General features: G+C 56.4%; 9 protein-coding genes across 9 annotated transcripts; 4 read left to right on the top strand and 5 right to left on the bottom strand.

Annotated features, from left to right (window-relative positions):
- Positions 1-1,058: 1,058 nt before the first annotated feature.
- Positions 1,059-2,182, bottom strand: J3D65DRAFT_367460 (uncharacterized protein). Its single transcript, XM_066795686.1, has one exon. It carries the CDS (start codon positions 2,088-2,090, stop codon positions 1,473-1,475), a length of 618 nt encoding a protein of 205 aa, XP_066655280.1. The 5' UTR covers positions 2,091-2,182; the 3' UTR covers positions 1,059-1,472.
- Positions 2,183-4,539, bottom strand: J3D65DRAFT_367870 (Alpha/Beta hydrolase protein). Its single transcript, XM_066795687.1, has 3 exons — positions 4,281-4,539; positions 3,967-4,209; positions 2,183-3,917 (listed from the first exon to the last, which is right to left on the bottom strand). The coding sequence occupies exons 1-3, from the start codon at positions 4,289-4,291 to the stop codon at positions 2,276-2,278; spliced, it is 1,896 nt and encodes a 631-aa protein (XP_066655279.1). The 5' UTR covers positions 4,292-4,539; the 3' UTR covers positions 2,183-2,275.
- A 249-nt stretch (positions 4,540-4,788) lies between these two features.
- Positions 4,789-7,599, bottom strand: J3D65DRAFT_553364 (uncharacterized protein; the record flags this gene model as incomplete). Its single annotated transcript, XM_066797128.1, has 1 exon — positions 4,789-7,599. One exon carries the CDS (start codon positions 7,597-7,599, stop codon positions 4,789-4,791), a length of 2,811 nt encoding a protein of 936 aa, XP_066655278.1.
- A 1,928-nt stretch (positions 7,600-9,527) lies between these two features.
- Positions 9,528-11,449, top strand: J3D65DRAFT_624486 (Alpha/Beta hydrolase protein). The gene has a single exon (XM_066800257.1). The coding sequence runs from the start codon at positions 9,577-9,579 to the stop codon at positions 11,044-11,046; it is 1,470 nt and encodes a 489-aa protein (XP_066655277.1). The 5' UTR covers positions 9,528-9,576; the 3' UTR covers positions 11,047-11,449.
- Positions 11,450-12,749: 1,300 nt separating this feature from the next.
- J3D65DRAFT_367454 (uncharacterized protein) lies at positions 12,750-14,254 on the top strand. The gene has a single exon (XM_066795685.1). It carries the CDS (start codon positions 13,178-13,180, stop codon positions 13,943-13,945), a length of 768 nt encoding a protein of 255 aa, XP_066655276.1. The 5' UTR covers positions 12,750-13,177; the 3' UTR covers positions 13,946-14,254.
- Positions 14,255-14,366: 112 nt separating this feature from the next.
- Positions 14,367-16,037, bottom strand: J3D65DRAFT_624480 (uncharacterized protein). The gene is made up of 2 exons (XM_066800256.1): positions 15,565-16,037; positions 14,367-15,502 (listed from the first exon to the last, which is right to left on the bottom strand). The coding sequence occupies exons 1-2, from the start codon at positions 15,637-15,639 to the stop codon at positions 14,564-14,566; spliced, it is 1,014 nt and encodes a 337-aa protein (XP_066655275.1). The 5' UTR covers positions 15,640-16,037; the 3' UTR covers positions 14,367-14,563.
- J3D65DRAFT_624479 (pyridoxine) lies at positions 15,861-16,995 on the top strand. Its single transcript, XM_066800255.1, has 2 exons — positions 15,861-16,269; positions 16,358-16,995. Exons 1-2 carry the CDS (start codon positions 16,013-16,015, stop codon positions 16,935-16,937), a joined length of 837 nt encoding a protein of 278 aa, XP_066655274.1. The 5' UTR covers positions 15,861-16,012; the 3' UTR covers positions 16,938-16,995.
- On the bottom strand, positions 16,951-18,107 carry J3D65DRAFT_624474 (nuclear cap-binding protein subunit 2). The gene is made up of 5 exons (XM_066800254.1): positions 18,003-18,107; positions 17,832-17,944; positions 17,739-17,783; positions 17,500-17,691; positions 16,951-17,451 (listed from the first exon to the last, which is right to left on the bottom strand). The coding sequence occupies exons 1-5, from the start codon at positions 18,072-18,074 to the stop codon at positions 17,343-17,345; spliced, it is 531 nt and encodes a 176-aa protein (XP_066655273.1). The 5' UTR covers positions 18,075-18,107; the 3' UTR covers positions 16,951-17,342.
- A 148-nt stretch (positions 18,108-18,255) lies between these two features.
- On the top strand, positions 18,256-21,207 carry J3D65DRAFT_624472 (uncharacterized protein). Its single transcript, XM_066800253.1, has 3 exons — positions 18,256-18,715; positions 18,768-19,781; positions 19,830-21,207. The coding sequence occupies exons 1-3, from the start codon at positions 18,395-18,397 to the stop codon at positions 21,099-21,101; spliced, it is 2,607 nt and encodes an 868-aa protein (XP_066655272.1). The 5' UTR covers positions 18,256-18,394; the 3' UTR covers positions 21,102-21,207.
- The last annotated feature ends 343 nt before the right edge of the window (positions 21,208-21,550 follow it).

Here is a 21,550-nt window from a genome sequence, read left to right as displayed (position 1 = left end):
CGGCAGCGCGTTTTCAGCCCAGCACCACCGCACCTCACACCGACTTCTGACGGCGCGCACGACGCAAGCTTCCAGCCACGGCGCGACTGAATCGCCACAACAAGCTCAGAATGTGGGACGGACAAGCTCAAGGCTCAACGGCGCGCTTTGTGGGGGCGCGTTTCATTCGCCGGCGCGCGTGTACAGCGGTGGGCGTGGCGCAATTGCCGTTGCGGGAGGGCTTTGTTGTACGAAGAGGTTTTGGTTGGTTGGCTGGTTGCGGTGAGCAGCTCGTCGAGTCGTCGAGTAGGCAGTGAGGCTGTTGCTTCGGTTTGCTCGGAAGGGTCCGGCTGACGGGGGTGAGCGACGCAATGCAACATGCGGTAAGATAGGGTAGGGCTGAGCCCGCAGCACGGCACGTTGGACACACACCGCAGTCTGCATTCGTTGGATGAGAGGAATTCCAAGGGGCAATTGGATAGTGGCACGCGAGGCCGCCTGTATGTCTGTCTCTTGTTAGAGTTCGAGTGTGCTGCTGCATATATACCGACGTCGAATGCTTCGGTCCTTTGGTTACTTCCCTCTTCAATCGACATCCAAGCACCACTTTGCTCCTGTCCTCCCAATTGCTTTGAGCGCAACGAGAGAACACCGCAGCTGCTCATTGCCAGACTTGTTTGTCAATCAGTCTCTCCATACAGCGTGGTACCAACAAGCACTACCGCTTGAAACCCCTTTCGCTCAGTCGACCATATTCGACCTTTCGGCCAAATCCTACCTACCTTCATCAAATGCTCTTCCGCTTCCTTGCCCACCAGGAGTCGCACTACGCCTACGCCGACCTCTGCATCCACCCACACGCCGCTGTTTGCACCACCATGTCGACACAGTCTGAAGTCCAGCACAAGCGCGCAGACGAGGAAGAAGATCGCCAGGGTGGCAGCAGCAAAGCACAAGAAGGAGCTTCAACTCCAACAATGGGGTCCGGCGCTCCAAAACCCTCCACCACCACCGATGCCTCTGGTGTAAACATGATCACCGGAGATGGAATTGGTAAAAAGACGGCGGCGATGGCGGGACCAGCGAGGATGATAGGGCCGCAGGTGAAGGGAGCAGAGACGACAGCAGGGAGGGGAAAAGCGAGCCAGAAGCGCGCATTGTCGGGGCGAGCGTTGGATGTGGATTTGGTGAATTCGGGTATGTGATGTCTCTCGTCTTGGTTCCTTTTGCTTTTTGCTTTTTGGTAGGAGAGAGGCAGAAAAGAGACAGCCGATGAATAAATGGCTCCCATTGAATGATTGGCTGACGTTGATCTACTTTGTAGCTGCACGGCGTCTAAATGCTCATCGTGTGGGAGCATAGGAATGAGAATGTCGGTAGATGTTCGTTTGGAGAAGTCTGTCCTTCGTTGAAGGAGATTGAGACTTCAGTGTGGAACTGAGCGCGGGACGTTGGCCTTCGCGGGGCAATCTGGGAGTCACCAGGAACCGCACTCAGACGTTTGCACTGGCCATGTCCGGCCAACACACCAGGCGGTCGGGCGGTCGGACAAAAGGATAGGAGATAGGGGATAGGTAGCGGTGGAAACTAGGAAACTTTTGCTGTTGTTGAGAGCGTCCATAATGTCTTGCAAACTGGCAATCGTGTCCGGGCGGTCGAGGCTGATGTAGAGCTGCCACGATTGACTTCGACTCGTACCTTCTCAAATCGAAGCAGAATCGTGCTCCACCAATGCCGATTGTTGCTCGGGCTACTGCCACTATGAGTCTCTGTTTGGGAACATCTGCGGTTAAGGAAGGATTCGAAGCCGAAGACGGCCGAAATTGGTCGGTTGAACGGCTGGAGTCGATGCTGGGTGGAGAGATTGGCGTTGTATTGATCGTGTGATACAATGAGAATGGGACTGAAAGGTGCAATTGCTCGATGCCATGTTGTTGTTTCTTTTTCGCTGCTGTTTGTGAAGGACATAGTGACGTTTGACAGTTGGGATCCGAGAAAGTGAGAGAAAAAAAGGAAGTTGACAAGGAAGAGAAGGCAAAGAGTGGTAATATAATTAAGAATAAAGATGGGTGGGTGGACGCGCACGCAGCCTGCGCAAGCAGTTGCGCCATCCGTCCAACCAAAAAGGAAAGAACTGGGCGCCCCACCCATCAGAGGAAACGAAACACTTGCGAGGGAACAGCAAACACTTTCACCGCACGCACAAAAAGAGTTTGTGAGGAAATAGGCCAATTCTGATTCCACCTCATCTTACACTGGAATCCACCGAGCCACCGCTAGCCACCACCACCTTGGCTCAGGCAATCTGATACGGAAACTGCACATACGACAGATAATACAGCAGGTCCTGCGAGTACTGGTCAGCCTGCCTGACAGACTTGTATGTCTTGGTGTTGCAGCCCTTCGGCTTGGCCTTGTCCTTGCCTTCTCCTCCGTCCTTGACGCTCTCGAACCTGTCCTCGATCCAATTCAACCACACGCGCTGCCCGGAATACAAGACGGGCACGTGCTGCACCTCGTCGAAGACGGCATATTCCAAGGCAATCTTGTCGCCAAACGCCTTGCACGTCGCCTCGACCGTGGCGGCCAGAGCCATGACGGGCACCGTCTGGTCCTTGGTGCCGCCCATGACGAGCAGCGGGCCCGCGGGCTGGCTCTGGTAGAAGGTCGACGCTTCCAGGAGGATGCGCTGGGCGGGGCCGCCGGGGGCCGCAAACTCATCGCGGAGCCAAAAGCCGGACGTGGCGGCGTCGGCCAAGTTGAACAGCTCGCCGATGACACTGTTGGCGGCCTGCAGGTTCTTGCTCAACTCGTAGCGGGAGAGGCCCGCCGGCGTGAAGATGGAAGTGAGCGGTGTGTTTGTCAGAATTGAGGCGCCGTGCGCGACATACGTCCCAAAGGCGAATGTGCGGACGTAGTCGGGTATGGAGAATGCTGCTTGGACCATGGCAGGTGGGCCGCCGGGTGCTGCGGGGATGGCTCCCAAGTAGTTTGACGTCAGAAAGTCTTGGATCGGATTGGCTTCATCTGGTTTTGACTCCGTCCAGTTTTGCAAAGTCGTAGAGGCAGCCCACGCCGCTCCGCCACCCTGGCTGTGACCCATGATAACGTACTCTTTGGAAAGGAGGTCCGGGAAAGCCTTGTGTGCCGCATGTGCTGCGTACAGAATGTCATTGCCCTGCGCAGTCCAGGTGAAATACAGATGCGGTATGGGCTCCTCATCATAAGTTTTGGGGACGCCCAAGCCAGCATAGTCAGGAGCTACGACAGCGTAGCCTTGTAGTGCAAGCGTAAACGGTGCCGAATACTGGAACCAAAGATTTCGGATGTGAGACGGGGCGCTCTCAGAAAAGATGCCGCTGGTGCCGTGGGCAAACACTACGACAGGAATATTCTTGCTGTTGTCATTTCCTTGGCTACGTACTTCTCGCGGATGAAAAGGCCAGAGAACGTATGCTGAAGTGGGAATCGGGAAGCCCTTGAAGTCCAGGGTCTGATACATGATGCGTGAAAGCGCTAGATTCGGCGGGACGGTATAGCGGGATATATTGGTGTAGTCCTCGACCTTGAGCAGGGAACCAGGAGGCAGGAAAGTGCTGTTCTGGGGTACGCTCGTGTAAAATTGATCTTCAGCGACTGGCCCAGTAGCCCAATTTGTTCGCTCGAAGTTGAGCGCAATGTTTACATTGTTGGTCGTCGTTTCGGAGAGACCGGCGGCTGCGATTTGAAATTCAGAAAGACGATATTGCGAGTTCCAGTCATCGCACTGTGGTCCTGGGAGTCGCTGTTGCTGCGGCGGTGCTTGCTCTTGTCCTGCTGCCGATGATACCCAGCTCCAGAGTAAAATTTGAACTGCAAGCGCCCAGTAACTTGGTGGTGGTTGCATTTTGACCAATGATTTTTCCAAAGCGTTTGACCAAACACACTCGCTGTGACATCTGGGAGACGTTAATGACTTCAAATAATGGTATTGGGAAAAACTCATACTTTATTCGAGTTCGGAAAAAACTGCCAATAACAGTGATGTTAGAACGCGTGGAGCATCTGCGGAGCGGCAGTTCAGGCTTTTGCCGGCAAGAAGAAGGCAAATGCGCGCGTAGCCGTTCCGTCCCGGCCAGTATAGGACCTTGATCCCGGGCTAACTTGTCCGATGCTTCAAAGAAGCGACGAGGGCAATGAGATTGGTTAGGTAAAAGGTAATTCGAGAAGGCCCAATATGTAAGCGGACCACTGCTCGGAATCAGCGATCATTTGTGAACCCCGCACCTGTTTAGAGTTAGGGCGGACAGAGCCGCTGTTACATGACGGACATGACTGAAGTAGCACACCATGTCAGGGAAGCTCCACAGTCTATACAGCGGTTTCAACGTGCCGGGCAGTTGCCGAGACGGGAGCCACAATGTGGATACGGGTCAAGTGGACGATTTCTGGTGCTTCGCTCGCGTCGGAGCTCATTAATTGTCCGTTTCCAAGGATGTTGGGTTCTACTGCCAGCTCAAACAGGCAGTCATGGTGCGACAGCCAAAGGAAAAGAAATTGAATCAGCGAAAAGAATAAATTGACACGATGAGCGAAAGGCATGAATAAATAAACAACAAGGAAATTTACAACACCAGGATGCATGGGTATCTATCAGCCAATGAAATGCCTTGTCCTGTGGCACTACCATCCGACCAGCAAAGAGAGACCAGTAAGAAAAGTCGAGGAATGGGGTTAAAGAGAGAGCCGCTTTCGGCGGAGTAAATCAATAAATCCAAGAGATGGCGACAAAACCTCAAGAAAGATACCATCTCGGTAACCTGGCACACTTTAGTCCTTCAGACCAAAGGCTTTTCTCAGCCCAGGAAACTTCTTCTTCTTCCCACTTCTTCCCACAGCAACCTCGGGTGCTCCCCCCATCTGCTCTTGAGAAGCATGGGAGGGTTTTCCCATAGGCGACATGGCCGAGCTCCACCGCTTGCTCAGTTTTGGTTTCCGGATAGATGCGTCTGCAGTCATTGGCCTGCCTCGTGCGGCTTCGGATCCTTCCTCCTCCTTCTCTTCCGCAGCAAGCGGCCATGAATCTTCTGCGTTGCAGAGCAAGGTGTGCCGACGCTGTTCGATGGACGGCTGAGTCGGCGGTTCCACCGCGAGCACTGTGTCATCGGGGCTTGTAAAAGCTGCACCGTCGGATGTGGAAGGGCGTGGAAGTGAGCTCTCTCGCTTTTTCCCCAAACCAAAGAAGCCGCGCTTGCTCTTCTTGGGAGGCGCTTCACCGTCTGTAGCCCACTTGCTACCCATGAGCCCGCCTTTGCCAGACGAGCGGGGATCTGCCAACGAATTCTCTTCGTTTTCACTAGCACCCGCTTCAGGCTTGGACCGCGACTTCCCTCCAGATCGCTTGGTAACTGATGGTGGGGAGTTGGGCTCTCCTATGTCGCTCTCGTCTTCGAGCTCCGTGGAGTCACCATCGTCGTCTCTTCGTGGGATGCCCCTGACAGGCCTCAGGTCGCTTGGCATTGGTGGGACATCGTCCTCGTCATCTGAATCCACAATGCGTGATCGGAACACTGGGAGTCCTGGTTCATCTTCATCATCGGAGTCTGCAAAGCGAGATTTTTTGAGAGCAGACATGGCAGGTGCTTTCGCCTTGGCCGGATTGGGCTTCGCGATGCGAGAAAATCTCGAAGCTTTCGGGGTGCTTGGAGCTGATGCTGCTGCTGCCCTCTGAGCGTATTGTGGGTGGTGATTTGTCGATACCTTCTTCTTGCCGAAGAACGAGCCAGTTGGAGATAGCGAGCGAATGCTCAGGCTCTTTGGAGAGCTCAAAGGTGGCGATATGGGTCGTGTTTGCTGCCGTGACGGGAGTTCAACGAGAGAATCACGCATGCTAGAGCGCATGGTATATTTTCCTCTCATGGAACTAGGCGGTCTACTGCGCTGGAAGCTGCTCGCAGAGACATCGGAGTCGTTCGATCGTGATCGGGTGAGCGGAGGCATGGAGTTGATGCGATCCTTAGAAGCAGCAGGCAGGGCGGAGTTTGGACGCCCAGTGGGTGCAGATACCCCCATGGGAATCTTTTTCTTTTGGAGGGCAGACCGTGGCTCCGGCAGATCAACATTCGCGTACCTTGACGCGGCAAGACCTCCCGAAGGACCAGGTCCCCGCATCGAAGTTCTCATTGTGGTTCTCATCTTGGCACCCGATGGTGTTCGCTGTGGGGGTTGTGGCTTTTCGACGCGCATCGTGGACTTCAGCGCCGGTTTTCTCGGCTGAACGTTGGCTGCTCTGGGGATTGAACTGCGTCGAGCAGTCTTTTGAGGGACCACGACGAGTGGCTCGGGAACAACTTTGGCTTTCTTCTTGCGCTGGGAAAACCCACGCGGAAGAGACTCAGCAGATAGATCGGTTGACGCCGATGTGTTTGCAGTATCCAACCCCTCTTTGCGTTGCTGTTTGGGTCTGTTCTCGCGATTGTCGGCTTTACGCTTGGACTCTTCATTTTGACGAGGCTTCTCGTCCTGAGCTCGGGAAGCAACGGCGGCGTTGAGACTCGAGGGAGCTGGACCTTGGACGATGGCGTCCAAAGACGCAAATCCCCCCTCGAGCTGGGACAAGTCCTCGGCAGCATCGCTGTATATACTGTCGCCTTCTGAGCTATCATCCTCAGAGATTTGCTGATCCTCCGTGTTTTGGTCCCTAAACTTTTGCAAGTTTGATGTTGAAAGTGGCTCATGGTTATCTTGGGGGCTTTTTGACTGCTCATCTACCGACCACGAGCCTGGCATTTCGAAAGCCTCTTCCTCTCTCTCTGTGCCAGGAGTCGCTGGTTGAACAGCAATTTGAGGCACATCCATCGGCGTTTCCACCAATGTTTCCAACTTGCGCGTGGTTGGCTCAAGTTTCCCGTTGCCGTATCCTTTTGTGATTGCGTGGAAATGTTCAGAATCTGGAGATTCGACTGTTGAGGCATCGTCCGACGCATAATCTGGGCCTTCGGCGATTCTAATGTCTGAAGGCAACGGCTGATGTGTTTTGCCCGTTTGCGGTGCGTATTCGTGCGACTTGATATCGCGATCGTCGTGCGGATCGACCATGGTGTGAGAAGACGACATTGAGGATGGTACGTATTCTGTGACCTTTTCAGCGAGCTCTTCATCGCCATCCCGTCTTCCTCTCCGTACACTTCCAAAGGAAGGCAGAGTCGGTCGGGGCTTCATGACATCTTCCGAGACATTGTCCCTACCCTGTGCTGATCGACCACCCCAACGCGAAAAGCCACCATGGTCGAGGGAATTGGATGATGAAATGGAGGCATCATCTTCTCTAATGGCACGGTTGTCTTCGAAGCTGACCCGAGTGCCCTTTTTCAGTTGACGAGATCGTTGCAGATCAAGGGAACCAGAGTCTGAGCCAGCATCCGACGAGGGTTTTCCATGCCCTTTTGGAGAACTTGTCCGGACCGATGAGGAAGGCGAATGTTTCAGAGCAGACTTGATTGGTGAAATAGATCGTGGCGGTGGCTGATGTCTGAATCCGCTGGAAACGTCCACGGCGTTGAGCGCAAAATGTGCTGATCGAGCTGGGCTGATAGATGTGTTTCTCTCATGAGAGTTTTTGGTGGCTGGCTGGAGCGTCATGCTATCGACCCGAAGCCCAGTGGATGGCACAGGCTGACTGACTGCTCTTGTTCGTTTGAACTCTGCGGAAGGCATGTTTCTGGTTGATCCGCTCCTCACACGAGACGCCTCGGGGTCGAAAGCTTTTTCCAGTCGCCTCTCTTCGGCGTACTCGGCTTCTGGAGATTCTTCAACGGTGGAGGGCTTTCGGACGAACCGCATGGCCTGCCTGGAATGTGGACTGGACAAGTCTGATTCGGCTGAGAGGTCAGAGGCGGATGAGGAGCTTTGTGGTGTCGCTGGAAGGTCGATCGTCGGCTTGCGCGGTGGTGTTTTGGATCGTGCTGGTCCTTGCAGATGACTGCTCACCACATTCCCCGGCGTCTTTTCGACGCTGTTACGCATTTCTCTTGAAGATTTCGCCTTTAAACCCGACGAAGTTTCGGGATTGTGTCTTGAATTATAGAGGCCGCCCGGAGCCATGGAAGGTACTGAGGACGTCCTACGTACATTGCCTCGTGGCTTTACGTCGTTAACGATGGGTCCGGTAAACCAACCGCTATGGCCTACTCGCGCTGGCGGCGGGCTCGATGGCGGGGTCGGACGAGGCGATATTGGACGCGAAAAATTGACAGAAGATCTCCGGCTGACCTCGGCCTCTGGACTATGCGACGCAGTGGAAGTACCGTCGGCATCAGGTCCTTCGTCTAGACGAATTCGTCTGCGGCCGGGGGTTCTGGGAGTTGGCGCCAGGACCTTCATCGGAGAAGATCCAGCACTCTTGTTGCGCTTGTGGGTCTCGAGGTTTTGGGGAAGTGCTGGGACTGGAGGTATGTCAATGTCCATTGCTGATGACGCTCTGGATCGCGACTTGTTCTGGACCACGCTCGGTGAAGGAGTACGAAAGGTCCGCTCACTCATTGAGCCTGAACTAGCCTGCCTGCGGACGCCCGGGGGACTGGCAGCTCCCCCTGAGGCTCCCGACGCTGTAGAGCCTTTTCTCTGCATGCGCTTGGTCTGCACACTAGCCACGGGGACCGGGGTTGTAGAATGCGACCGTAAGGCGGCGGCGGCTGCCGCAGATGAGAGGTCGCCATTTGAAGACTTGCTCTTCAGAAATGCCTGGCTGGCGGCGAGTGCGGCATTCGGCGAAGGTGTCGTCTTCTGCGGCTACGAGGCGCCAAGTCAGTTTGTGCGCATCAGACGGGTCGCAAGGTTGGTCGCATAGGGTAGTGAAACGTACCGGACCTGAGACGGCGCGACGACGATTCTTGAACATCTTTGCGATGAACCAAGAAGGCGCAATCAGGGTCGTCCTAGCATGAGGGGCCTGGAGGGGTGGAAAGGGTGGAAAAGAACAAGCAGCAAGGGGTGTTGACAGTTGATGTCATGCGGTGCTCGGGAAACTAAGGCCAAGTAGTAGAGGAGCTGATGGCTGCGCTCGAGCAAGCGCTGACACGACTGAAACACAAAGGCGCAAGCAAGCCACGCGACGGCGACGGTGACGTAGGGAAAGCTGGTTTCGCAGGCGACGGGTCGTGATGTAGAAGTGAAGCTGCTGGTTGAGGATGTGGGCGGGTGCTGTGGAAGAGATGTGCACTGGGGTATCGGTGGTCCGGGACGGTGGCGGAGCTTTGGGACGAAGACATCGACATGACCTCCGGCCAGCCGGCAGGCCGGCTCCTGTCATGCACGCGCGTAGCAACATTGCCTTTTTGCGACCGACTGGGAAAGGAGCCAAACCTTTGACGTCTCCAAGCTCGACGATTGATACAGGAGTGGTACACCCACCTACATGCCCATGTCAGCGGGAGGAAGCTCGGGGCCGCCCACGCAGCAAGGAACAAGAAGCAGCCTTTGTCCCTGCAGCGCGCCAAGTCAACATGTACATAGACACTGTGGATATCCAGAGCGCAGAGGGTTCTATCAGCTGCATGTGGCCGACTAAACATCACCGACAGCGACGGGACCCGACTTCACCCAGTTGGCCTGTCAGCTATGACGTCGTCGGCTATGCCAGTGCAGTCGCCTGGTCGGGACGGTCCAGTCGCGCCCACACCATCGCCAATTGGAACCACCACCGACGGCCCTCAAACCCCAAGTCACACGACCAGACGCTCCCACACCATCATTGCAAATCTCCATGGCCGCTTCCCCGCATCATCATATGGCAATCGGCCTTCAGTTGCGACAGTACTTGACTGCCTGGCGTGCCGCTCTGCAGCCCTGAAACCACATCCAACCACCACGCCCTGCCTTTGTCGACCCGCAATGGGGCAATCTTCGCAGGCCAAGAACCAACACCTACCCCCTCTTCCGCTGCCCCCTGGAATTACATCGCGCATCGTCCCAAACACGGCCGCCGACTTGGACTTGCACATTCTCGAGGCTGGATATGATCCTTCCCGCACCAAGCCCTTGATATTGCTCCTCCATGGCTTTCCGGAGCTCGCCTACTCATGGCGCAAAGTCATGTTGCCGCTCTCTTCCGCCGGATACTATGTCGTTGCCCCTGACCAACGCGGCTACGGACGAACCACGGGCTGGGATGCTTCCGATTTTGCCTCTGTCGATCTCGGCCAATTCAGCATGACGCAATTGGTCACCGACATGGTCGTTCTGGTGTCTGCGCTGGGATTCAAAAAAGTCCGGTGTGTTGTCGGACACGACTTTGGAGCCGTGTCTGCCAGCATGTGTGCGTTGATGCGGCCGGACATTTTTTGCAGCACTTTGCTCATGAGCCATCCGTACAAGCCGCCAGCGCCGCTGCCATTCAACGTAGCTCACGCAGACCCAGACAGTCGGCAGCTTCAGGATCAAGAAACAATTGTTGGTCGAGACGTCCAGGGGGATCTGGCCAAGTTGTCGTCTCCCAAGAAGCACTACAAGTGGTATAACAGCACCGAGAGCGCGGCGCACGAGTGGGATAATCCACCACAAGGCATGGCCAAGTATCTTCGAGGCTACTATCACCTCAAGAGCGCAGACTGGAGCCAGAACGAACCCCGTCCATTGAGGGAATGGAGCGCCGAGGAGCTAGCCAAGATGCCCGAGTACTATGTCATGCCGCAGGACAAGTCAATGCCCGAGGTCGTGTCGGCAAGCATGGCCGGAGAAGATGACAAGGCGACAGAGCGATGGCTTCCTGAAGAAGATCTCAAAGTCTACGTTGACGAATGGAGCCGCACGGGATTCCAGGGGGGACTCAATTGGTACCGCAGTCAGACAGATCCGAAGCGAAAAGACTTGAATCTGTTTGCTGGACGCAAGATCGACGTGCCTAGCAAGTTTGTGAGCGGAAAGGCAGACTGGGGCAACTATCAGCAACCGGGAGTGATTGACAAGCTTCCAGAGAGCTGCGGCGACTTTCGAGGCACGGTGATTTTGGACGGAGCCGGCCATTGGCCACAGCAAGAGCAGCCAACAACGGTAGCGGAGGAGATTCTCAAGTTTGTGACGGGACTGTGAGTATGGCCATTATGCATTGGGATGGACGTGGCGGGGACGGGCGGCCTGGGGCTGGAGTAGATGAGGTCTGGATGATTGGGTGGAGACAGCAGCCAGCCTGAATCAAGGGATGGACATGTCGTGACCTGATAGAGTTGGGCCGCTTGTTTCTTGGACGATACGATACCCTAGGCTACATACAGTAGGCTGAAGGAGACAATGGCACCGTCAGTTCGGGCGCCAAGTGTGTTTGTTTGTTTGGGTGCATAATTGGTTGCCGGCTGGCTGGCTTCATGGCAACGCGACTCGCGTCCAACTCAGCGTCCGCCATCCTTCCTGGACAGCGAATCGAAGTGGCTGACGTGAACTGGCTCTTTATAGGCGGTACGGCGAGTCTATCGCCAGAAGGGGGTGGGGTCCAGAGACAAAAAGGTGACGATTCTGGAGGCGTGCAGGAGGCACATGGAGCTAAGGAGCCAACGGCAGGCAGCGGCCAATTGGCGGGAGGAGCCGTCGACGGCGGGAGGCTGGGAAACGGCGTCGACCTGAGGGAGGATGCAGCGACACGAGCAGACGAGGCCAATGGCGGAGCTCCACGATGGGGCCGGTGGAGTCTGGCCTGATATGGAGGCGCTTACGGGACGAGCGGCTGGCGTCGTGGTGCAGCAAGCGGCGTGGTACGAGGGTGTTTGGACGACACCGCCAGTTCTTGGGGTCGGGCATGTCGCCGTCGAGAGAGGGAGGCTCTCGCTGGGGGGTTTGGTCGCCGTCGACGAGGTGGTGGACAAGCCAAGGGAAGAGACGAGTGAAATCATTCAGTTGCTCTGGATACCTCGAGCCCAGGGATCGCCAGGGTGGGGGGTGCCTGAACACATGCCGCCCAGCGAACGACCGGGGGATTGACGCCGCGACGGGGATCACCAAAACACCATCTCCCCACAATTTCTCCCAACCGCGCCAATTACCTCGACATCGCATCACTCCCAGTCTCCACTCTGCAGCTCCGACTCGCTCACACCTACTCAATTGCTTCCGTCGTCAGCTTCCACCTCATCATCTCACTCCTGCACATCCCCAACTCTTCCCACTTCCCCCCAGCCAATTGTGCGCCCACTTAAGTTGCCATCTGCCAGAGCCACATACGCTGCCTCGTCACCTCCTCCCTTTTCTCTCTTCTTCAATCCCCTCAACCCGCAAGGAGCCAAGAAGTTCTTTCTTGTCTTCCTTTCGAATTGTCCACGCAGTTCGAAAGGGCTTCAAGAGAGGACGCACCGACTCCATTCAATCTGGACTTTGACGCCCGCGTCCCGATCCCCTTCAGTGTCTTCCCGTCCTCGTATCGGAGTGACGCTTCCAAAGCTGAACACACAGAGATCAAGGTAGAGAGCGAACAACATCTACCTGATCAGCCTTCGCGCGTCGGACGGGAAGGTCACGCATCTGAAGCAGCCTACGCCGTCCCCGTCCACAAAGACAAACGCGTCAAGGAAGAGGTCCGCTTCTACGAACGAGACCGTCACCGACCCGCCGTCCACCAAGAAGAGGAAGAAGAGGTTCGCATCTACGAAAGGGACTACGACCGCCGTCCTCCTCGAACTGAGCGCGATCGTTTCGAGGTTGAATTCGAGAGTGAGCGGTAAGTGTTTAGTCAGTGCTTGCTTTCGTTTTATTATGCATAAACAAACGCACAATTCCTTTCGCTCCGTGGACCCGCATCTTCTCACCCGTCGACCCACCAGGGGGACACCGCCCCATGCAGCTATAACCTCGCCTCATGCCCCCCAGCCTCGAACTTCACTGACTCTCCTCTCCTAGCAACGACTACCGCCAGCCTTACCGTCGCTACGAACAGGCTCAGATCAACGTCCCAGACCGCACTGAATTCAAGGAGCGCGTCTACGACAGCAAATTCGACACACTCCACGGCCCGGCTACCACCTACGCCGACTCTCAAATAGACTCCAACGAACGTCAGTTCCGCGAGTATACCCGTCCCATTGTCGACGACTCTCGCTACGAGTTTCGTCACCAGTCCATTCACGGATCTCGCGCCGAAGAGGTGAATGAGAGACGTCACCCACACCAAGATCAAGTTCGAGTAGAGTCTACGACTTCTCGGACAACTGTCGACCCGCCCAAGCACAAGCGTGACATGGGATATTACGACGACGAAGGACACTACCACAGTTTTCGTCACGGTCTCCACAAAGCTGCAGACCGCATTCTGCACCCCGTTCACGGCCACAGCCACGCTTCTCACCACAAGCACGAACACCACCACGACCGCCCCACGTCGGACCGCGAGGAGGTAGTTATCAAGGAGACCCACACAGCTCCTTCCAAGCCTCGCAGCTCCGTCTCAGTCTCCCACTCTCACCACCGCCCTTCCCCTCCCCCCTCCACCTACGTCTCCGAGCCTAGGCGCGTCCGCACCCTCGTATCCGAAACCCTCCGGATCAGCGCCATGGCTTCCTCCAACTCCATCACCATCCCCTGCCACCACATCCGCATCGGCGACCTGCTGATCCTGCAGGGCCGCCCTTGCCAGGTGATCCGCATCACGACGTCGTCGCAGACGGGCCAGCACCGGTACCTGGGCGTCGACCTCTTCACCAAGCAGCTGCACGAGGAGTCGAGCTTCATCTCCAACCCGGCGCCGTCGGTCATTGTGCAGAACATGCTCGGCCCCGTCTTCAAGCAGTACCGCGTGCTCGACATCCGCGAGGACGGCCGCGTCGTCTGCATGACCGAGGGCGGCGACGTCAAGCAGGGCCTCCCCGTCAACGACCAGGACCACCTCCTCAAGCGCCTCACCGAGGCCTTTGACGATGGCCGCGGCTCCATTCGCGTCCTCGTCATCAACGACTCGGGCAGTGAGCTCATTGTCGACTACAAGGTCGTCCACGGCTCCAGGCTGTAAGCTGGTATGTTTTCCTTCCCTCGCACGACCAAAATCCTCTGCTAACAATCTCCCAGATGACCACACGACCCACTGGCCTCGCTGACCAGAGGTGCTCTTCGCTCTTTTTCTTGGCTTCCATCTCTGCACCAGCACACTTCTTCCCCCAAAAGCAATGCAACATGGAAAAATCACCTTTCTTCGACCAGGCAGGCGTTTCGGGCTTCACCGGATATAGGTAGCTGGACAATCAATAAAGCGCGCCTCCACCCTTATCCTGTCGTCTTTTCTCTCGTGTGCTTCTGCTTGCTCGTCCGATTTTGATCCATGAGACTTGACTCGGCTCCGGTCGTTGAATTCTGGGCTGCTCGGATCGTCGCTTGGTAGATTGGTGGTGGTTGATTTCGAACGGTAGCTAGCTAGCTTGATCAGTAGAAGGCCTTGCGTAATGAAAGACTTTGCAGCATTTCAACTGAAGCACTCTGGCGAGCCTGGTCTGCTAGTGCCATTGATTCAATTGGAATGCGTCATCAACTAAAGTACTCTCTATGATCAATGAATAGACATGATAATTCTATCTTCTATGCATGCTTGTAATAGATGCGCGCTTACCAACGAAACCACCTACACCACACATTCTCATGTCTTGTTAGTGTACGGCAGAACATCTCTCGCCAGATCCACCTTCTCGACTTGGACCTCCTCCCTCACAGCCCCTCTCACCGCGACAGCAACCATGTAATCCTCCTCAAACGCCTGAATCTCCATGCGCACATCCTCGACGCGGCTGCCCTTGAACCAGACCTCCACGTCGGCAACCCGCTCGCCCCACGTGCCGTGCGTGGAGCAGCGCGCAACAGTGCCAGGGCGCGGCGCACGCACGTTGCGGAACTCGAGGTCGCGCAGCCAGGGCGCCAGCAGCGCCTCGCCCGTCAGCTTGACATAGGCCTCCTTGAGAGCCCAAAAGGCGTAGAAGCGGCGGAGCTTGGCGTCAACAACGAGGTCGGAGGAGAACGTCACGGCGCGGTCAGGCTGGCCATGATGGCCCTTCTGCGTGGTCGAGAGCTCGACGTTGCGGCGCGTGCAGCGGTCGTGGCGGCCGAGCTCCCAGGCCGAGAGGTGCGTGCCGTCGAGCAGCGTGACGCCGTCGTCCAGGCTGTACTTCATGTCCCACATCTCGGCGTCGGAGAAGCAGTCGGCGTAGATGTCGACCCAGGCTTCGAAGCCGTCAGCGTCGATGACGCGGTAGTCGTTGCGCTCGTTGACGCACACGATGTCGATGCCTAGGTCCGTCTTTCCCGCTGTTGTCCCTATCAGTGCGACTAGCCCCGCTTGGTGCGAGACGTTGAAGCTGATGGTTGTGCTCGAGTTGTCTGCTGGTGCGTAGCTTGGCTTGCCGTGGACCGGGTCCGGTCGTCGCTCGAAGCGGATCGTGCCCCAGGCGACGCCCAGCGAGCGCGCAATGTAGGCGCGTTTGAGCAGCGCTGAGCCCAGGCTCATGCGCGCATCTTTGATGAAGTGTTTGCGGATCACCGAGGTGAGTTCGTCGGGCGAGAGCAGCGGGAGGAGGTCGGCAGCCTAGGGGGAGAAGAGGGCGGTGTTCAGCGAGGTTGTCGGGGGAGAAGTGGGCTGTAACTGACTGCTTCGCGGATGTTGTCGCCTGCCCACAGGGATCGTGTGTCCAGTAGCCAGCACGTCACAGCTGGGGAAGTCATGGTGGTTGGTCGTGTGGTCTGCAGAGTCTCGGACACAATCCGAGCTCGTCCAATGGTGCTGCTGGAAGAGAGGGCTACTTTCGCTCAGACATGAACAAAAGAGCTCTCCTCATCCAAATGAGTCGGAGTGGTGTTGATCTTACATTGAGAGAAGGTCAGCTTGCGTTCGTGCCTGGACGTCAGCGCCGCGGGCAGCCCAGACCACCGCCGTCCCGCCGAAGACCCCCGGCCCCGCCTGTCAACCCGACCCCTGTCAAAAACTTCGTTAGGGCGCACCCGGCGCTCTGTGTTCACTCCAATCTCGCCGCCCATCACCGAGCACCGTCATGACTCCCACGGACCCAAGCCCTTCCAGATTCTACAAGTCACCAGCATGGGACGGCAGATAACAATCGGAGTTCTCGCGTTACAAGGCGCCTTCAGCGAGCATGTCCAGTTGCTGCGCAACGCCATCCACCAACTAGGCCAGCGCGGTGTCGCCAAAGATGCAGAGTGGAGCGTCATCGAGGTGCGCACACCTGCCGAGTTGGCGCGCTGCGATGCGCTGGTTCTGCCTGGAGGCGAGAGCACCACCATGAGTCTGGTCGCCGAGCGGAGCGGCCTGCTGGAGCCGTTGCGCGACTTTGTCAAGTAAGTCGTCGAGTCACTCTCCACGCCCGAGTCCATTTTCCACACATCATGCACCACGGTCATGGCTGACGGTCACTCCCTCATGCAGAGCCCATCGCCGACCTACCTGGGGCACATGCGCCGGTCTCATCCTCCTCTCCGAATCTGCGAACCGTACCAAAAAAGGCGGCCAGGAACTCATCGGCGGCCTCGATGTCCGCGTGTCCCGCAACCACTTTGGCCGCCAGACCGAATCCTTCACAGCAGCTTTGGATCTGCCCTTTCTGCACAACGGCACCGATGCCGCAACTCCCTTCCACAGCGTCTTCATTCGCGCCCCCGTTGTCGAGAGGTTGTTGGCACACAAAGATGGAGAGCAGGCCGAGGAAAAGGCTAGGGATGACACCATTGTGGCACCAGCAAAGACGCCCAAGGACGAAGTTGCGCGAAATTACTTCGACGCAGAAGTCGAGGTTTTGGCACGTTTGCCGGGCAGAGCCAAAGCCCTGGGCAGCGGGGCTACAGCGAGCGAGGAGGGCGAAGAAGGCGACATTATTGCTGTGAGGCAGGGCAATGTGTTTGGCACGAGCTTCCATCCCGAGCTTACTGGGGACGCGAGGATACATGTGTGGTGGTTGGAGCAAGTTTTGGCGGCATTGGATCGGAGGAAGGACATTCCTGCTCGGTGATGCCAAGTCGTAGACGAGTGTAGACATAGAATTCTATCAGCAGATTTCTTTTTCTCAGTAATCTCAATTGTTCCGGCATTTTTGATGGGGCATATATAAGCCGACGTCTACCTGTGCCGATACCTTCCATCTCGCTCTTACATCCTCGCTTTTGTGGACCTTTGCTGCAAGCTTGAGAGTGCCATCGCTTTCCCGGCGGCTGTTGTGGATCTCCAAGCCTGTCGTCAAGCTGCCAAGTTTCAGCCATGTGGCGTCCAGAGTAGATACCGAATATGAGAGGGGTATCGATCGTTCGTAAGATGTGTCTTTCCAGGGTGCGCGGAGCCTTCGAAGAGTCCAGCGAGCCTCGAGGCCAACACGTTGAGCGGGGCGCTGTCAGAAATCGCAACGTCGAGTTCAGATTCCTCAGCGGTAGTCGTCGCGGTAGGGGTCTACAGCGCGTCCGTATCCGCCTCGTCCAGGATCGTATTCGTCACGGTACTCGTCGCGGACTTGGCCACCCGACTTTCCGCGCCTATTTTGTGTCAGCAGCTACGCGGGGAAGACGAACGACACGGCTTACCCGTATTGACGTCCTTCGGCAAAACCCTCGTCCAGATCAGTACGAACGATGCGCTCGTCAAGCTTTGTGCCTCCGATGTATTTCATGCAGTCGAGCGCGTCCTGGTGGCTGTAGTACTCGACGAAGCAGAAGCCGCATGGAGTCTTTTGGTAGCGGTCGAGGCCCATGACCAGGCGCTTGATCTCACCGCACCTAGACCCAGTCAGCGCAATTTTTGGCATTGAAAATTCTCGACTAACTTGGCAAAAAGCTCGTGGATCTGTTCCTCGGTGGTGTAGAAGGACCTCAATTCTGTCAGCTTCGCTCGCCATCCGGCTTGTATGCGCCCTTACAGGTTGCCGACGTAGAGCGTGGTAGCATCCTTCAGCTTGTCCTCGAAGTCGGGTGTCTTCTCGCGACCGTCCTCGACTTCATCGCCGTCCGGGACGTACTTGCGCTTCCTGTGCTGTGGTTGAAAGTCAAGTTAGAATTCGCACAGCGGCGCATTGTGGGTGAGGACGAACCTTGCTAGCAGCATAGGAACTTGGCTTGTCGAGACGATCGACAGTGTTACGAGTGGTCCTCACCGGAGGCATCTTGAAGAAGGTGGGGTTGGAGTTGGAAGGTGATGGTGGGCAAGACCTGGGAAGTAGACGGGAGCTGCGGCGCCTTTCCGCGGCGGTGATGCGTCGGAGCAGGGGTCTGGGACTTGGCCGAGATATACCCGGTACGATGCGTCTTCAAGCTTCGCGCGCGTCGTCGTGTTTGACACAAACACCAAACTCCTTCGCTAAGACAGGGTCCTCGCTCGCAAACGCCTCGAATCTCTCCAACACCTCATTATTCACGTGTAGCTGAATCTGCGCCTCCCATCACCCGAGGCTACGAACAACCAACCTCCACAGGCATCGTCGCCATGCCCCGGGTCCTGAGCTACACCCCGCCATGGCTTTCGCGCGGCGCCCCAGGCTTCGACGTCTTCAACCAAAGTAATGCCAAGGGAAAGGGTCCATACAGACCAGGAAGCGGTCCGGCGAGAACGAGCGCGCCCGGTCCGAAGCGGACCATTGCGAACCGCGGAAACGAAATATTTGTGGCAGTTGGGAACGAAATTCGCTGGGCAAATCTTTTGCACTTGAAGGAGGCTGGACAGGAGAAAGAGAAGCATGGCTTTAGGAAGAGCTGGAAAAATAGCCCTGGCATCGATACCAGGGGCGAACTGGACCAAGTCTACAGGGTAATGCGCCTTTGCTCTCTTGGACAATCATGAGCTGACCTTGGATCAAAAGACCTTGAAAACCAATGTCTCGGGACAAATTACCGAGCTTTCGATTGCGCCAAACAACGACTTCATGGCAATCTGTACCTCTCACACCGTGCACATTGCCCTTTTACCCGACTCCGCACATCTGGTGTCCGATGACACTGGACCCATCAGGCTCAAGACATTTCATCTTGGGCCCACCTCACACGTCTTGGACTCGAGCCCTTTGGCTGCCGTCCTGTGGCACCCGCTCGGACGCCATGGACGTTGCATCGTTACCGTCACCAGCGACGCAAACCTTCGCTTGTGGGAGTTTAACCGGGACAACAGAAACTCTTTTGGTGAACCTGAACTTTCCATCGACCTGAAGAAGTTGGCGAGCGGAGTGGATTCCATGGAAGATTTCCAAGCCGCGAGGATCGACGATAAGAGTGGATATACCCCCGATTCATTCGAAATGGAAGTTGCGTCGGCCTGCTTTGGCGCGACGAGCAAAGTCAACTCGCGCGGATGGAACCCCATGACGCTTTGGGTTGCAATGAAGAATGGCGACATTTATGCTTTGTGCCCGCTTCTGCCCAAAAAGTGGGAGTATCCAAGCCTGGGCAGACCTTTCCTGCGGAGCCTTGCTCTGCCAGTCCAGGCGCGGGATCAGATTTCTGGTCATGGAGACGACGACGCCTTTGACCAGCAGACGTCAGACCAACAGAGAGAGTGGTTCGCTGGCATTAGAGGCGACCTGGATGAAAATCCCAGGACAGGCGAGCTCCTCGAGGTCTACACTCGCCCGGTCTATCCTGGTCCTATTCCCCGCCTCCAGGGTCCCTTCATTTTCGACCCGGATGTCGATGTTGACGACTCTGAGGTTACGGACATTGCTGTGCTCAACCCTACCAATGACGCTGAGGCAGAAGACGAGGAGGACGCGGGCCGTGACGACCCTCCCGTGTCGATCATTTGTGTGGCTACGAACCAGGGCAAAATGCACGTCTGCCTCGAATTTGAGGGGGTCGAGGGCGAATGGCTGCCCATGGAGAGCGTAAGTGACCTCTAGTCCATTCATGCGAGTGTTTCTCACACAGACCAGGCCACAGGAATCATCCCTCTTTACGACTGTCCTTTGTTGCAACGTTTTGAGACTGTCGAGTTCCAGACGAAGGATGGCAACGAGGTCTCATGCCACCCCATATTCACTGCCGATGCAAAAGGTGGTGCGTCTGTCTTTGTCTCGACCGAGACAGGCGTCTACTTTGTGGGTATGACTGGCTGGGTACGCCCGCTGTATGACGAGCTTTCCAACTTTGAACGGGATGGCGCCGCTTTGCGCATCGAAGCCATTCTTCGTGGCGCCGGAAGCTTGCTTGAAAGCATTGTGCACTATCGACAGGACCAGTACGGAGACAGGCTATCCTCCACAGCTGCGTGCGTCGCCATGGCGAATGTTGAGCTTGGGTACTTTTTGCTCGCCTCGGAGGGCTCTCAGCCCCACGCCATCATCATCGACGCCCCTGATTCGGATTACTACGCCGACGGGCACCCGGTGGTCCCCTACGAGTATGACGAGGTGACTGGTCCCAAGCTTCCAGAGCCGTGGCCTGCCTACCAGCCGCCTCAGAGCCTCTTCGACTTTCAAAGCCAGTTGCCCAAGTTTATGGAAAATGTGCCAGAGAGGCACAAGTTCCTTCTCAAGGAAGAGATTCGCATGTCCACTGCCACGCTGAACATTTTGACCCAGGCGCACCGTGTCCTTGTCAATGAGACGCAGCTTCTCGGCCAGGCAGCCTCGAGCCTATTCACACGTTGTCAAAGACTGCAAGATGAGCTGAGGGACCAGCTCCGCAAGGCCAACGACGTTGCCAACCAGATCGAGGACATCACTGGCGAAGAGGAGGCTACTCAAGAGGGAGAGCTTACGGGAAGCAAGAAGATTGACGCCAGAATCGAACAAGTCAAGGCGAAGCAAAAGGAGCTCGTCGAACGCACCGAACGCATCAGGCAGAAACTATCCAAGGCGGGGACCCGCGAACTTAGCGACAAGGAGCGTGCGTGGTTCGCCGAGGTCGACAGGATGAAGGCAGGTCTGTTGGATTCGTCGCCACCTGAAGAGGGCGAGGAGCCGACGCCGTCACGACGTCTGGTGCAGATCAGAAAGCTCAAGGACGACTTGCTGCAACAAGTTCATCAGCTGGGCACCGAGGAGCCTGCTGAAAAGAAGGGAGATGACGAAGTCAAGGTGCCGAGTGAGTTTAGGAAGAAGAAGGTGCAGCAAATCATGGAGTTGCTGGACAGGGAGAGCGCAATGGTGGAGGCAGCTACAAAGAAGCTGAGAAGGCTGACAGTGGCAAGTGGAGGCTACTAAAAATGGTGTGTATTGTCCGTGGTCGACCGTTGGATGGTTGACTGGTGAGTTGCAATACATTTGAATAAGAAACCCCCGCAAAGGCATTGCTATAACCCTTTCGCTCAACGTTACCTGGCCTGTCTCTCACATAAGCATCACTGTGTCCTCGACTGACCTCATTTGAAGCTCACAAGCGAACGCCAAAGCTGACAAAATGGTCGCTTGGCAACGGTTGGCGCTGGCAAACATTTCCATCTCACGAGCATGGCGCTGTCTACGTCCATGGCGCGCGTCAAAGGCTGCATCACGGCGTGGGCGGGTCGTGGATTGGGGTGGTACGCAGGTGGCTCGGCCGTGCGTCGCGGGCGCTTAGAGCAATGTGCAGACAGGCCAGCCCCGTCACATCGTCTGCGAATCGCGTTTTATTGTCTAGGATGTCTTTCCTCTTCGCGTATGGCCCTCCCGCA

Source organism: Phyllosticta citribraziliensis (genome assembly GCF_038025025.1).
Source record: "Phyllosticta citribraziliensis strain CPC 17464 chromosome Unknown J3D65scaffold_6, whole genome shotgun sequence".
Classification (NCBI taxonomy): Eukaryota; Fungi; Ascomycota; class Dothideomycetes; order Botryosphaeriales; family Phyllostictaceae; genus Phyllosticta; species Phyllosticta citribraziliensis.
This window is presented reverse-complemented; position numbering and strand designations above follow the sequence as displayed.

Bases quoted from the DNA above. Each gene is read 5' to 3' on its own strand.
- J3D65DRAFT_624472 (XM_066800253.1), top strand. From the start codon at position 18,395: ATGCCCCGGGTCCTGAGCTACACCCCGCCATGGCTTTCGCGCGGCGCC. The intron at 18,716-18,767 runs GTAATGCGCCTT...TTGGATCAAAAG, and splicing joins AACTGGACCAAGTCTACAGG to ACCTTGAAAACCAATGTCTC. The intron at 19,782-19,829 runs GTAAGTGACCTC...CACACAGACCAG, and splicing joins AATGGCTGCCCATGGAGAGC to GCCACAGGAATCATCCCTCT.
- J3D65DRAFT_367460 (XM_066795686.1), bottom strand. From the start codon at position 2,090: ATGGCGCAACTGCTTGCGCAGGCTGCGTGCGCGTCCACCCACCCATCT.
- J3D65DRAFT_624486 (XM_066800257.1), top strand. From the start codon at position 9,577: ATGACGTCGTCGGCTATGCCAGTGCAGTCGCCTGGTCGGGACGGTCCA.
- J3D65DRAFT_624474 (XM_066800254.1), bottom strand. From the start codon at position 18,074: ATGCCTCCGGTGAGGACCACTCGTAACACTGTCGATCGTCTCGACAAG. The intron at 17,784-17,831 runs GTAAGGGCGCAT...GACAGAATTGAG, and splicing joins ACGCTCTACGTCGGCAACCT to GTCCTTCTACACCACCGAGG. The intron at 17,452-17,499 runs GTAAGCCGTGTC...GACACAAAATAG, and splicing joins GCCGAAGGACGTCAATACGG to GCGCGGAAAGTCGGGTGGCC.
- J3D65DRAFT_624480 (XM_066800256.1), bottom strand. From the start codon at position 15,639: ATGACTTCCCCAGCTGTGACGTGCTGGCTACTGGACACACGATCCCTG. The intron at 15,503-15,564 runs GTCAGTTACAGC...TTCTCCCCCTAG, and splicing joins GCGACAACATCCGCGAAGCA to GCTGCCGACCTCCTCCCGCT.
- J3D65DRAFT_367870 (XM_066795687.1), bottom strand. The intron at 3,918-3,966 runs GTATGAGTTTTT...AACGTCTCCCAG, and splicing joins TTTTTCCGAACTCGAATAAA to ATGTCACAGCGAGTGTGTTT.
- J3D65DRAFT_367454 (XM_066795685.1), top strand. From the start codon at position 13,178: ATGGGATATTACGACGACGAAGGACACTACCACAGTTTTCGTCACGGT.
- J3D65DRAFT_624479 (XM_066800255.1), top strand. From the start codon at position 16,013: ATGGGACGGCAGATAACAATCGGAGTTCTCGCGTTACAAGGCGCCTTC. The intron at 16,270-16,357 runs GTAAGTCGTCGA...TCCCTCATGCAG, and splicing joins CCGTTGCGCGACTTTGTCAA to AGCCCATCGCCGACCTACCT.